At 37.7% G+C, this 16,368-nt stretch overlaps 1 protein-coding gene across 1 annotated transcript in view; it reads right to left on the minus strand.

The window, feature by feature from the left end:
• Window positions 1–9,097: 9,097 nt before the first annotated feature.
• ccdc80 (coiled-coil domain containing 80) overlaps window positions 9,098–16,368 on the minus strand; it is a 63,018-nt gene continuing 55,747 nt past the window's right edge. The window contains exon 7 of the mRNA XM_028799748.2: window positions 9,098–9,873. Within this exon, the coding sequence (XP_028655581.1) occupies window positions 9,530–9,873 (344 nt within the window). The 3' untranslated portion in view covers window positions 9,098–9,529. The remainder of the gene's footprint in view (window positions 9,874–16,368) is intronic.

Genomic DNA, 16,368 nt, shown 5'->3' on the forward strand with positions numbered 1-16,368 from the left:
GATATGCACCAGCAATGGGAAGGTTGCTGGTTTTAATCCTGTAAATGCCATTCTGTTGTACCCTTGAGCAAAACCCTTAACCTGCAATTGCTCCATACTGGGTATGACATTAACTTGCTTCCAGCTCTGTAAGCAGGTCCTCCAACTTGCAAAGCAAACTCAGCGGTTGGTGGCAGGATTGGCACTCCAGTCATTGTAAATAAAAAAGATTACACTGCGCTTGGGTCCTAACTTGGGATCCTGAGATGGTTTGTCGTGTGGTGGGTGCAGCAACATGCTCTATCAGTGCATGCTCCCAACTTCAGTCAGTCAGTCATTTCCCAACCCGCTATATCCTAACAAAGGGTCACAGGGTCTGCTGGAGCCAATCCCAGCCAACACAGGGCACAAGGCAGGAACACATCCCTTGTGATTTGACATACTGTATGTTCCTTTACAAGTGTTGTGGTGTGCATTTTAATGAGCCTATAAGTTAAAAAGGGTGAACTTCCACTTTAAAGTAACTACTTATCATACATATGCTTCATGACAATAGTCAAGAAAAATCAAACATTTCCAATCACCCACTTAAAAAGTATTCAGAGAGCAGAAGCAAACACATAACTTGTGATCTTGTACAATACTGTACAGCTCTGTTTCTGGTTTTGGAATGCACTGGTGTTGAAACAGTCTGTGAAGATGCAACTCCCTTCACTTCACAACAATGTAGTGCTATATTTGCCCCCGCCAGCTTTTTGCAGGACAATACAATTTCTCCTGGAGGCGTCCTGCTGACTATAATTAACTGTATAGTATTCTGTCAGGTGTCAGTATTATAAATAAAAATTAGACCAGGGGTCTCCAACATGTCACTCGCGAGCTACCGGTAGCGCGCCACCGCTTTCCAAGTAGCCAAAGGTTTAATGAATCCAACATAAATATGAAAACTTGATTAGTCAAATTAGTGGTGGACAATCTTTCCAAAAAATCATATCACGATCCTTTTAACACAAAATCACGATCCACAATCTGAATTGCAATCTATCTTTTCTTTCTTTTTTTTAAAATTTTATTTATTAATTTTATTGTAATCATTCCCTACAAATAGATCCATTTATACAAAAAAGGATTGAAGACAAATCAAACCCCACCCTTGAGAAGGAGAGCATGGCCAAAGGAGAATTGCTAAGGGCTTTTTAATAGGGCAAAAGTAAACAAGGAAAAAAAAAATATATAAATAAATAAATAAATAAATAAATGGAGAAGGAAAAGAAGTGCGGAAATAATTATTTCTTCTTATTCTAAAATATTATTGATTAGATCCTGCCAGGTTTTGAAAAAATTCTGTACAGATCCTCTAACTGAGAATTTGATTTTTTCCAATTTCAAATAATATAAAACATCGGTTTCCCACTGAGCTATCAGAGGAGATTTATAATTCTTCCAATTTAACAAAATAAGTCTGCGTGCCAAACATGTAGTGAATGTTTGCTTGTCCTTCTCCACTTCAAGGCCATCTGGAAGAACACAAAACACAGCTGTTAATGGGTTAGGAGGGATTTTGGCCCCAAGGCTGTCTGAAAGGCACTTAAAAATTTTGGTCCAAAATGATGTTAGTTTGGTGCAGGCCCAAAACATGTGACCCAGTGAGGCAGGAGCTTGGTTACAGTGTTCGCAGGTTGGATTTTGCCCTGGAAACATTTTGGACAGTTTTAAGTGAGACAGATGAGCTCGATATATAATTTTTAGTTGAATAATTCTATGCTTTGCGCATATGGAGCTTGAGTGAATTCTCTGCAATGCTACCTTCCACTCCTTTTCTGATATATTAATTAAGAGATCTTTTTCCCATTGTCCTCTTGGATCTTTGAAAGGAAGGGACTCTAACAAAATTTTATATAATACGGAAAAGGTGTCTAATTCCTCGAAATTGAGCAGTATTTTTTCCAGCATGGTGGAGGGTACGAGATGAGGAAAATCGGGCAGTTTCTATTTAACAAAGTTTCTAATTTGAAGACAGTGAAAGAAATGTGTATCTGGAAGGTTAAATTTGAAATGTAATTGTTCAAAGGATGCAAAGATATTGTCTATATAAAGATCTCTGAGCAATTTAATCCCAAATCTTTTCCAGGTATTAAAAACTGGGTATGTTTGCAAGGGTTGAAAGAGGTGGTTCTCCTGCAGGGGTGCCACAGATAAAAGATTTTCCATCTTAAATTGCTTTCTAAATTGGTTCCATATTCTGAGTGAGTAAAGCACAATTGGGTTATTAGTATATTTGCAATAACTTGCAATTATTGGAGCGCAGAGCAGGGAGTATAAAGAAGTACTACAGGATTTTACTTCTATTGCGGACCAAGCCTGTGTATGTTCATTTATTTGAGTCCAGGTTTTTATGGCTTGTATGTTTGCTGCCCAGTAATAAAACTGAAAATTAGGTAGAGCCATGCCACCTTCTGCCTGATATTTACCCCTAGGTATTTAAACTGATCTGCTATGGTAAAAGGTAGGATGTCCAGTCTAATATTATAAGCTTGTGAATTCACTGGAAAGAGTATACTTTTACTCAGATTAATTCTGAGACCGGATATCTTTTGAAATTCTGTAAGTGCTGTTAAAACTGCAGGCACAGTGTTTTCTGGGTCTGAAATATATAAAACCATATCATCTGCATATAGAGAAATTTTCTGTTCCAGTCCTTCTCTGACAATCCCCTTTATCTGATAAGAATTTTGACAGTGGACCGCCAGTGGTTCAATGGCGATTGCAAACAGCAGTGGTGAAAAGGGGCATCCTTGTCTGATACCACGTTCTAGCTTAAAGTAGTCTGAACAAATGTTGTTAATACAAACTGAAGCTTCTGGATTGGTATACAGTAGTTTGATCCATGCACAAATATTCGGCCAAACCCAAATTTCTCCAATGCAGTGAAAAAGTAGTTCCATTCAATCATATCAAATGCTTTTTCTGCGTCTAATGATAGTAATATCTCTGGGGTGTTTGACTTTGCTGGTGAATATATTACATTAAACAGGCGTCGGAGATTGGAAGATAAGTGTCAGCCTTTAATAAATCCACTTTGATCCTGTGATATTACCGAAGGCAGCACTTTCTCCATCCTTCTAGCTATAATTTTTGAGAGTATCTTAACATCATTATTCAGGAGTGAAATTGGTCTGTATGATGCACATTGTAACAAGTCCTTATTTTGTTTAGGAAAGACGGTGATTAATGCTTGACGAAAAGTTTGAGTAGAATTTGATTGTCTCTAGCTTCTGTAAATGTTGCCAATAAGAGGGGAGCTAGCTGAGTGGAAAATTTCTTATAAAATTCTACAGGGTAGCCATCAGGGCCTGCTGATTTCCCGCTTTGAAGTGACTTTATAGCATCTAGTAATTCTGATAGGGTCAGAGGTTTATCCAGTTCCTCAGCACTTAAAGTATCTATTTGTGGTGTCTGTAATGTATCCAGAAATGCATTAGATTGTGTGTTGTCTTCTTTGAACTCAGAAGAATATAAGATTTTATAGTTATCTCTAAATGTGTGCATTATATTTTTATGGTCAATGATTTCTTCTCCATTTGTGTTGGTGATTACTGGGATTGCATTGCAAACTTCTTGCTTGTGGATTTGTTGAGCTAAAAGCTTATTAGCTTTCTCTCCGTGTTCATAGTAATGATGTCTTGACTTATAAATAAGTTGTTCAGTTTCTTTAGTTGTCAAGATGTTGAGTTCTGTATGCAGAGCCTGCCTTTTCCTATCAAAAGCCTCACTTGGACGCCTGGCTTGTTCTTCATCTATTCTAGTAATTTCGCCTCTTAGCTCTGACGCTTTCTTGGTTTCAAATTTATTTCTGTGGGAAAGATATGAAATAATCTGTCCTCTTAAGAAGGCCTTTAGAGTTTCCCAGAGTGTTCCTGCAGAAACCTCTGAGGGTGTGTTTGTCTCTATGAAGAAGCTGATTTGTTTGGATATAAATTCTGTGCAGTTCTCATCTGTTAATAGAAGAGGGTTAAGACACCATCTGCGAGGTGAGTGTGAGGGGCTTAATGATTTTAGCTCCAAGACTAGAAGGGCATGGTTGGAGATAACAATTGTGTCATATTTGTACGATTTAATCATAGGCAAGAAATTATTATCTATAAAAAAATAATCAATTCTTGAGTAGCTATGATGTACTGGTGAGTAGAACGAATATGTTCTTGAGTTTGGGTTAAGAAACCTCCAGGGGTCTGATAAGTTGTGGTCAGTTACAAACTGTATAATTGTCTTTGCAGTGTTAGATGTTGTGCCCCCTGTGACGGGAGTCCTATCTAAAAGTGGATTTAAAACACAATTAAAGTCCCCAGCCATTATAATTTTATGAGTGTTCACATTGGGAATGGATGCAAATAGATTTTGCATGAATTCCTTATCATCGACATTGGGTGCATAAACATTTATCAAAATCATTTTACTGTTAAATAAATTGCCCATGACCATCACATATCTGTCTCCCTTCAGGGTCCAATACTACATCTGATGCTACAAATGGGACTGTTCTGTGTAAGAGAATTACCACACCTCTAATTTTCTTTGTAAAGTTGGAATGGAACATTTGGCCAGTCCAGTCTTTTTGTAGTCTGGACTGATCCTTGCTTAGTAAGTGGGTCTCCTGTAAAAATACTATTTTAGCGTTTAAACCTGTTAGGTGAGAGCATACTTTCTTTCTCTTTAATTTGTGATTCAGGCCTTTAACATTCCAGCTCACAAAGTTAACTGTCCCATCATGGAGACATTGATTCTGAGTTTTTAATGTCATTTTATAGTCTTAACTGGTAGTGAGGCAGTTTTAATCTTAATTTCAAATTACCCCAAGAGTTATTGCCATATAGCCTATTGTTGCGTTGTAATTTATAGTTATAAGGATTAGAAGAATAGATCTGATATAGTCTGCTCTCCTTCTCTCCCCCCTTTATCCCCCCACCCCCCCATTTTGCCTCCCTGCATAAGGCTAGATCCAACTTTGCAATATCCCAGTCCTCTGACATTCAAAGAGACAGAACACGTCCAAAATAAAACAAGCCCCCCCACAGCGGCGTTTGAGAATTAAAACAAAGTAGAGATATCTATTGCAGCTAAAGTCTAAATACTATCTGCAATCTATCTTTTCAAAGTGGCATACACTTGAGAGAATATCCGAACTCAATCTCATCAAGACCTAAGTAACACTTTATTTTAAATATCAAACAAAGTTGAATTCAATTGTTCTCTCGTTCGTTAGCTAAGCGGAGTTAAGTAACACGCCCCGAAGCTAGTGAGTGAGTGAGGAAGGCCCCTCTCTTTGGCCCGCTGCGTGTTTCTTGGATTCGCGCAAATAAATCAGTACCACAAGCGAACTATGATACATAGCGAAATGAGAGAAGTCGCAATAACAACCGGAATGTTAAAGCAAATTATAGAAAAAAATCCGACCTAAATCCGTTAAGTAGTTCTCTCGTGAAAAGCGGGCAGACATACATACAGACAGACATTGGATTTTATATATTATATATTAGTAAACCTTCAAAATAATGTGCAGTTAAAGTGTCAACAGCATTCTCAGCATTTCTGGAGCTTAGTGGAGCCTGATAACTATAAGAATCTTCACCATGCAGCTCTGAAAATGTCTGCTTTGTTTGCGTCTACATACCTCGGTGAGTCTGCCTATTCTCACATGAATGTCATGAAATTAAAGTTCAGAACAAGACTGACAGATGAGCATTTAAATGACTCCATAAGAGTGAACCTAAGTGGCTACACTCCACCATACACCTCCTCTTGTTGACTCCATGCAGTGCTAGTCATCAGACTAACTAAACAACACACCACACATGCAACTGGACATGTGAAGTGAAACAGTGACATGTAACAAAATGACAAATGAATAAGGAATATCTGTGTATTTGTAATTGCATTGTTTTGTTCTGACAGCATTCATGTTTTAATACAATAGTGTGAGATAGCGTGAGATAAATTAAAAAATGCATACAGACATACAAAATGCACTTGCAGGTGAACTAAATATTTCTTGTGATGTTTAAATGCAAATTGTGAGTTGTGGATACCAACATTTTGTAAATGTTCAGGCAAAACAAGCTTATTTAGTTTGTTTGGGTTGAAATAAGTTATGAGAATAAACGTTAGAAAACATGAGTAACTCTCGGCCATTTTCATTTTGTAAAAGTAGCTCTCAGGGGAAAAAAGGTTGGAAACCCTGGAGTAATGGCACGAACCTGCATGCTTTCAGGTGCACATGAAGGGGTGTAAAAAAGGCTCGTTTATACTTCACGCTCAGAACGCGTATGCGCCCGCATCATGGCTGCCACGCGTTCTGAGCATTCATTTGATGCATCCTCTGAGCAGGTCCTCAGAAATTTACGCGACGTCAACGTGACTTGCAGTACCAGCAAAAAGTCGGGGGGCGCAGTGTGCTAAAAGTCGAACTGTGACGTCAGAGTCTCTGTTTACTATCTACATGTGACAGAAAGCCGCTTTGCGGATCCTACAAGATTGGTGTGCGCGCTTCAATATTTGATAAATGGTTCGATGTGGTGAAGCAAAATGCCTACATACAGATGTATTCGTGATGGTTTTATATTCAAGCGTCGCATATTCCCGATCTTAATGACATGATACGTTTTAAAAATCTCACATGCCGTGTTTTTTTCTAGGGCTTTCTCTGCTCCTGACAGCAGCGGATCGCCAGCAATAGATCACCACACTGAGCACATCAAATATCAAAATATCAAATGTATGATATTCCAACTCTCTGCACATTTAGAATCCTTAGATTTATATTTGATATCATTTTCATGATGAAAAGCATTAAAGTATGTATATTACATTTTACAGATAAATTGGTAATTTCGTTTAAATAATGAATACTGTTAATAATTACACACATGGGGGTGACACAGTGGCAGGGTGTTAGTGCTGCTGTCTTGCAGGGAGTCACGTCGTTGATATTCCCTGCCTGGAGTTTACATGTTTTCCTGCTGGGTTTCCTCAGTGTGCTCCAGTTTCCTTCCAAAGATATGCAGAGTTGGGGATTTGGTGCCGCTAAAATGACATGAGTATATGTGTGTGCTTGTATTCACCTTGCGATGAGCCGAGGCCTCGTCCAGGGATTGTTTCTCCCTCGTGCCCAATGCTTGCTGGAATGGACACAATGGATTTAATCAATAAACATCCTTTTCAGAGATATTGCGGTAAGGTATCATCGGAATTTAATGGGTGTTCCAGGCAATTCACAACACAGCGAAGATAATTATCTCACCGTGATAATATCTTGCACTGCCACCTGATGGATTCCTCCAGATGTACGCAAAGTACGCGCGCAAGTATAAACACTACAACGCTTGCGTAGCAGGAGCATCTGCTGCAGCATGCGTCGCGTCGCGTGAAGTATAAACCCGGAGGATTTTGTACCGCATTGTGGGCATCTCTGATTGAAAAGCCCTCGTTGAGTTGTATCAGCCACCACTAGTCTGTTTCTGCCGGAAGCGCTTACTTGCGGCCGTTGGTTTGGAAACGATGATAAAGTTTTTAAGAAATGTTTTGTTTTTTTTTTCCGGCTTTTGTTGCCGCCTGAGGAGGTGCGTTTGGAAGCAATGCGCAGGAGTCAGGAGGTGACTGTGAGTGCGAACTGGCGCCATCTGGTGAGCAGATAAGCGCCTGGCGTGCTGTTAACTCACTTGTTTAAAGGGGCATGGGACGAGTGACAGGGGAAAGGGTGGCCTGGTCCCTTGTCCTCTGATTGAGGAAGAAACTTATAAAACCGTGCTGGGAATGTAGATATGGGAGAAATAAAAAGTTGAGTTAATTGTAGGACGTCCAGGGTTGTGCATATGAGCCATAAACGTGTTTACTGTGGTGATGGGCTGGGATTTTGTTTTGACAGAAATTTTCGTTAATCGCTGAATTTTAGTAAGAGGGATGGCAAAACACAACCAAGAGAAGAACTAAAAGAGAGCTTGATACAGACTGAATGTGCTGGGAGTGAAGTGTCCAGACTGCATGGACATTTGGGTGGGTGCAATTTTCACAATAGTTTTGTCTTTTTTTTTTGCTTGAGATATTTATTATGCATTTTTAGGACATTTTAAAAGCTACTTGATTTTTAAACACCTTTTGGGACTTTTTTTTAGGTATTTATTGCACAAGAATTTGTACATTTTTTTGTTAAAATGCACCTCTGTGTCCACTGCTTTTACTGTTCCACTAGCATTGGTCACTCTATCAAGGACCTGGGGTGTGTCAGATTTATTTGTTGAGGACCCAAGGGCCTGACACAGTCCACTTAAGGTTTTTAATTTTTAGCTTCTCTTGCAGTACTTTCTTGTCCAGTTTCATTTGAGATTTGGGCTTAAATATCCAAGTTTATATCTCAGCAGCCAGGAGCTGTGGAGTAGAAGGGGCAATGTCAAGTGGGAGGCGACATACTTGACGGGCAGGATGAAGTTTTCAAAATAAATGTTTGTCACACATGAAGTTGTCAAAATAAAAGATTGTCATGAATACGCTGATGGAAGTTTTCACCGCTTATGCTACACGTAATAGGAAAAATATACAACTTAAATATACACTTTGACAGGATACTCTACAAGAAGGGTTAAGCTGCGTTCCCAAAACACAGACCTAGACCAAGAACAGCCAGCCTAAGTGTATGTTGCTTTCAAGCTGCCATTTTTTAAACTTAACTTCATGCTGAGAGTTTTTTCATTCTCCATTGCATGCTGCATCAACATTTAATGCTGATTTCAAGTGAACACTCTAGTGTCAAGTTCACAAGCTCAGATTTTATTCTTAAATTCATGCTATCAAAACCCCCAGCAGTGGCTACCTGTCACACAGCGATCGTAGCCGCCTGCCATTCAAGAGCAGTGGGTCTGCTTCCTGGTCCATCATTTTTCAATTTTCATATCACATTCTGGATTTTTAATGTGGATTCTTCACTTCACATCCTGCATTTTTAATGTCACTCTCAGGCTGTCACATTCTCCTCATTCCACACTCTCAACTTTTAGTGCTCATTTCATGCCTTCACTTTCTCTTCATTTTACCGTCTCACTTTCTATTGTTCATTTCACTCTCTGCATTTTAATCTTCAGCATTATTTTTTTTATTAATCTTATAACAAATGTTACATAAATAAGAGGAAAGGTTATGAACTTTCATAGAGTACATTAAAATTCTGTATGCTTATGAAAATTGATTTGCTATATCCAGTTTAACAGCCTACACACTACAATCTGTTAGGCAGTGAAGTGATATCCAATAAATACAGAAAGAAGCTGAAAATAGTTATAGTATCTATACAGTCTTTTTATCTACAGTCAAATGAATTTTCTTATTTTCCTTCCCCATTGTTTGGGAAATGTTAATCACTTGCATTATAGATTTCAGTTTCAGGGTTTGCTTAAACAAACGAGTGGGATTAAAAGATGCACTGGCAGTATCACAAAGAAGCATTTACAGAAATTTAAACCCTGCAAAATATATTTAGTGAAACGTGCAATGGTTGTCCTTTCTAATAATGGTATCCATGGTGATATCCACTCCTATGATAGTCATCCTGATACCCTTCTTGATATCCTTGGTGATATCCATGATAACCATATCCACCATATTCGTCTTCAGGACACCTCATGCCTAAGGACTGTTGAATAGCCATTTCCTGGCGTCGAAGCTGCATGGAGTCGATCAGATCATAGATAATAGCCATAGACCACATGAAAGATGGGTACCAGGATTTCACGTTTCCATCTTTACCCACCAGGAGCATTGAGAAGTATTCTGGACTAATTTGAAAATAGTTCCTTATATCCTTCACCAGGGACATTGATAAGCCTTCTCGGTCCACTGTAGCGCTTCCTAAAACAAAGCAAACAAAGAAGGATCATGTACATTAATAATTTTACGTAAAGTAATGTAATGTTCATAAAGCAGCTAATCCAATTCAGAATCACAGCAGGAGTCGGAGCCTACCACATGCAGTACTGGACAGGAAACCTCCCTGGGCAGAGCACAGTCCATTGCAGGTCACACTCATGCACACACTCACACAATGTTTGGAATCCTCAGTTAATGTAACTGCACATCTTTGGGGGTGTAGGAATAAATACTTCCATTCTAAATGTAATTAATTAAGGAAACATCAATTAGTACTCCTTCCAATGTCTGGAGGATATACGTGAGTGTACATATCAAGGTATATTTTATTTGAAATGTATCAAAATGATCAAATATGCTTGTAAAGTTTTAAATATATTTTTCTGGGTTAACACACAAAAACATCTCTGTAAAAATAATCTGAAAAGTAAAAGATGAAAAAATATATTGTATAGGTTTTTAGAATAAAAATAACTGGAATCTTGGCATTACAATACCTTTTTTAGACCAAAATGGAAATCAATTAGAACACTTTACATAAAATGACATTAAAGCAAAGTATTGCTGAGAGGAAATTTATTTATTTATTTAGAAGCAGATAAAATTCAATACAGTCATGACAGATTTAACAAATCAAAGCAAAATTCGACCCCCACCCAAGAGAAAGAAAGAGGAGCCAGCAACTAAAGCTACTCTATAAAAGGAGCAAGAATAGAAGGGTATTCTTTTCCCCAAAATGGAAGATATTCTAAAATGTTATTGATTAGATTCTGCCATATATTTAAAAAACGCTTTGAAGAGATTATCTAAGTGAGAATTTGATTTTTTCCAATTTCAAGTAGTATAGAACTTCGGTTACCCACTGACTCAAGAGTGGTAGGGTGGGATTCTTCCAGTTGAGCAAGATACAGTAAGTCTACATGCTAGTAGTGTAGTAAAGTCTTTCCCTATACTAATACTTATTTCTTTAAATACCTTTCATTGCTATATTATTACTAAGCACTTTATCCTACAAGCTGCCCTTTAGTCAGCCTTCTTCACCTATATCATGTGCACCATGTAATCACATAATAATTTGCAGTACTGCTTCAAAGATGCCTGTGTTGCGTATGATTAATCAGTCTCCAAGTCCTCAAGTTTTCCTCCCTAATCTCAAAGATGTTAATGTGAATCAACTGGTGATACTAAACTGATCAAACATTAGCATGTGTGGAGGTGTTTGTATATTTGAATGATGCTGTACAGGGTTTATTTACCATTTTTTGCTTAATGCTACCAAGACAGACTCTACCCTCAACCGTCTGCATTACTTCCAGATAACACTCCCACAATGAAAATTATGTATTAATATGTCATTACTTCTAACATTTCAAAATGTAAACAACAGAAAAGATGTGTGCATTTTAATCAGTTGAAATAATGTACGAAAAAACATTGTGCCGATACTGAAATTCAAAGGTCTACTGCAACTGCTCATGGTAGTAAGGTGTGTGTTTAAAAGGCCTGTAAGAAAGGTTTTGATGGTGAATCAGTTTCTGGGGAGTTGGAAAATCATTTAAGAATGCAAAAAAAATTTTGAGGGTGTTGACATAGTTTGTGCTTCATTTTTAAAATGATTCTGTCAAAAATGTGAACTTCTCCTTTAGTTTGGGAATATACTTGCATGTGCTTCATATGCCCACCAGGTGGCACATGAACACAAAGACTTGCTGTTCTTTGTCAATCTCTCTACTGTATTTCATAAAATAGCTAAAATGGGCTCCAGCCACACTACAACTGAAATACATTGGTTTAGTACATGGATGGATGAAGGGATAATAGAAGTATAAAATCACCTTTTTATCTATACATACACTATTATTGTTTTAAAATGTACTACATTTTGTTATGATCATAAAGGTATCTTTAAAATACTTTAATGAATTACTGAAATAGTACTTTTTTATTTTGTTCATCAAGGAAATTTAGTTTGATCATCTTAACAAACCTTTGGTTTAACATATAATTCTAAACATTGTTCCAGTACAAGTGGGTGTGCAATTATGTGCTCAGCTTGGCTAGAGTCATAACAGTTTTTAGCTCCCGACAAACCTGCACTGGATAAAGTAATATTAGAAAATGGACGGTGGATAATAGTCTGTAAGTCAATTATTAGCATCTTTTCTTTCTCTAAAAAATGAAACCTGCTTCTTCTTTTAAACATACTATTGCACATAAAATAAAATCTTTCTTTCTTGCCCTATCTATCTATCTATCTATCTATCTATCTATCTATCTATCTATCTATCTATCTATCTATCTATCTATCTATCTATCTATCTATCTATCTATCTAATATATTAAGTTACCCAGTTTAAGATATTGCTGGTGTATGTTTCTGAAGGTGATTGAAACCACTGTAAGAAATTAATTTATCATTTTTTTATTTTTAATTCACCCTGTTTATTTTTTCCCAATAAAAATAAAAATTCATATGAACACATGGAGAATGTATTTGTGTGACTTGCACAAAAGAAATAAAGATTTATTCACAATCAAAAACTATATTCTGCAATTTTATTTAAAGATTTTAATTTGCTATAAAAAGATACTAGCATATCATTCCACCACATCCACTGTGAAATGAAACACATTAAAATGCATTAGATATACATTTAGCCAGAAAGCAGAACAGATGGTTTAATATAACTAAAAAGTATAACACTGAAAGGCTCTCATCTTATTTTTAGTTGTGTATTAAAATTTATAAATTCACATACTGCACTTACAAGGTAAGAAACACTGTGATAGGGGATAAAAAAACATAAAAATAAATGCATGGCCTCAGGGATGATCCTTCCACCAAGAAGATGAAACCAAGTTTGGGCATATAGGTTGCTACAGCCATAATCAGTTCGAGATGGGTTACATCTAACTTGTGTTTTTGTTTGGTGTTTTTGGAGGGAGGGGTTTAATATCTCATCCAGCCAGTATGAAACATAATAAGGGCTTCTCAAGATTAGTGAGAACCTTACCTTGTTGTTGCTATATTTCATATTTACTGTTACATTTAGTCACAACTTTAATTAAAACCCTTGCTTTAATGATTCTTCATACTTCTGTACGAACACTAAATAAACATTTCATTTACACAGACTATGAACAGATGAGATTCAAATCCAGTATGTTTGACCAAAAAGGCAGCAGTCATAGCCACTGCAATCAATGTGCCAAGCATTAACACATCTCCCAAATAAAATAATATAATAATAAATGTTATAAGAAATCCATGCAGGAAAACAAGTCCTATTTGGATTAGTGCTATCGGCTATGACACCTTTCTTCCACTCCATTAGTAAAATGTAATTATAATAAAAATCCACACATTTCATTGCCTTTGTTTCTTCTTGTATGCCAGTGTATAAATTTAGAAATGCCCAGTTTTTGGCACTGCACAGAAATAGTTCAGTAGAATGATGCCACACAAACACCAATAAAGTTGTATTACATGTTCTAATATTATTATTTAACATCATATTCCTCATTGCTGACGCAACATTCAAGAAAGACTAATTGTGTTGAAAAGACCAAGTTAAACAAGAAAGGAATGAAGAGCCTCTTTCCAAATGTACAGTATAAACACAAAATTTCTTTGTAAATGTCTTAGACATATCGTATGGTATTTCTCACTGTACGGAAACAATTTGTGTAATTAAGTCAAGGAATTCATCTGATGGTTTAAACTGACCCTAAGCAAGAAAATTAAGGGGATTGAGCAGTGTCTGTCTGTCTGCCTTACTCCTGCTGAAATAGACCCAGGAGCCTCCTCCACCTCTGAGATTAATGTTTGACTGTGTACTGCTACACTACACTGTACCTTTAAAATTACCCATTGACTTCTGGTCCTTCCTGACATCTGTGTAAATATGGACATAGTTTTCTTTTTTTTTCTCCCGGGGGAAAATGCTGTTCAAACCACAATGCTTACTGTTCAATACACATTACTCTCCTGTTAAACAATTCTTTGAAGCTCATCACAGTTGCATATGGTTTTACAAAAGCTTTTCTGTGATCATTATAATGAAATTTGTCTTTTGAGTAAACATTTTCTTTTGTCCTCTTTTGTTTCAGTATCAGGTTTTTGCATTAAATATACTTAAATCTCTCCTCTAGTTTCTTATGTTTCATCTCATTTTTTTATTTTTTCTTATACATTTTCTAATATAATTATATCAAGATGTTATCATCTGCCAAGTCTCCGACCTAAAGTAAGAGACTCTGTCTTTAAATATGTCAGTATTGTTTTCCAACCATATTCCAGACGAATGGACAGGACCTGCTGCTTTATTTTGTAATTGTATGACTCATGGCCAGTAACTGTGAATTTATTAGGCATTTTCCTTTGTTAGTTCAGAACTTTTTCTCAATCTTTCAAATTTCCGACCAGGTAGCTTTCAATTTCCTTTAAAGTAACTCTTCCTGTTGTTAACAGCACATACATTGTTGGATTGACACAATCTGAAGCACAGAGAACACTCTTAGTATTGTGTTTAAAGTGTGTTAACATTTATCACCCATTTTGTCTCTATTTTAATTTTATATATATATATATATATATATATATATATATATATATATATATAGAGAGAGAGAGAGAGAGAGAGAGAGAGAGTGGAGTACTGGAGCACACCTACCACTCCAAGTATTGCACACAACACACTTTTATTTGCACACTTGGAATGCTCTTTCCTTGCTCCCCAAAGCATAGCGCAATAGAAAACTCCAAAGCACAGTCCTTTTCTTCTCAATCGTCTCTCTCTTTCTCCATCTCCATTCCTCTCCCGGCAAGCTTTGTCTAGCTCCTCCCAACTCTGGCTCCTTGAGTAGTGGTGGCTGGCTCCTTTTATACAGTACATCCGGAAAGTATTCCCAGCGCATCACTTTTTTCATATTTTGTTATGTTACAGCCTTATTCCAAAATGGATTAAATTCATTTTTTTCCACAGAATTCTACACACAACACCCCATAATGACAACATGAAAAAAAGTTTACTTGAGGTTTTTGCAAATTTATTAAAAATAAAAAAACTGAGAAATCCCATGTACATAAGTATTCACAGCCTTTGCTCAATACTTTGTCGATGCACCTTTGGCAGCAATTACAGCCTCAAGTCTTTTTGAATATGATATCACAAGCTTAGCACACCTATCCTTGGCCAGTTTCACCCATTCCTCTTTGCAGCACCTCTCAAGCTCCATCAGGTTGGGTGGGAAGCGTCGGTGCACAGCCATTTTAAGATCTCTGCAGAGATGTTCAATCGGATTCAAGTTTAGGCTCTGGCTGGGCCACTCAATGGTTGGTATTGGCCTGGTGATGAGCGGTGCCTGGTTTCCTCCAAACGTGACGCCTGGCATTCACACCAAAGAGTTCAATCTTTGTCTCATCAGACCAGAGAATTTTCTTTCTCATGGTCTGAGAGTCCTTCAGGTGCCTTTTGGCAAACTCCAGGTGGGCTGCCATGTGCCTTTTACTAAGGAGTGGCTTCCGTCTGGCCACTCTACCATACAGGCCTGATTGGTGGATTGCTGCAGAGATGGTTGTCCTTCTCGAAGGTTCTCCTCTCTCCACAGAGGACCTCTGGAGCTCTGACAGAGTGACCAACGGGTTCTTGGTCACCTCCCTGACTAAGGCCCTTCTCCCCCGATCGCTCAGTTTAGGTGGCCGGCCAGCTCTAGGAAGAGTCCTGGTGGTTTCAAACTTATTCCACTTACAGATGATGGAGGCCACTGTGCTGATTGGGACCTTCAAAGCTGCAGCAATTTTTTTGTAACCTTCCCCAGATTTGTGTCTCGAGACAATCCTGTCTCGGAGGTCTACAGACTATTCCTTTGACTTCATGCTTGGTTTGTGCTCTGACATGAACTGTCAACTGTGGGACCTTATATAGACAGGTGTGTGCCTTTCCAAATCATGTCCAATCAACTGAATTTACCACAGGTGGACTCCAATTAAGCTGCAGAAACATCTCAAGGATGATCAGGGGAAACAGGATGCACCTGAGCTCAATTTTGAGCTTCATGGCAAAGGCTGTGAATACTTATGTACATGTGCTTTCTCAATTTTTTTATTTTTAATAAATTTGCAAAAATCTCAAGCAAACTTTTTTCACGTTGTCTTTATGGGGTGTTGTGTGTAGAATTCTGAGGAAAAAAATGAATTTAATCCATTTTGGAATAAGGCTGCAACATAACAAAATGTGGAAAAAGTGATGCGCTGTCAATGCTTTCCTGATACACTGTAGGGCACCTGGAAGCATTCCAGGTGTCCAACAAACTTCTTTTGGCAGAACTTCCTGGTGTGGTGGAAGTGCTGCCAAACAGGGCTTGGCAAATGTCCAGACGCCCCCTGGCAGTGGCCATGGGCCTCAGCAGGGTTAAGCTTCTATGCTCCAAACCCGTGGCTTGCTGCAAGTCAAGGTGGAAGCCCTCTAGCATTCC

This window comes from Erpetoichthys calabaricus, chromosome 4, assembly GCF_900747795.2.
Source record: "Erpetoichthys calabaricus chromosome 4, fErpCal1.3, whole genome shotgun sequence".
Lineage (NCBI taxonomy): Eukaryota > Metazoa > Chordata > Cladistia > Polypteriformes > Polypteridae > Erpetoichthys > Erpetoichthys calabaricus.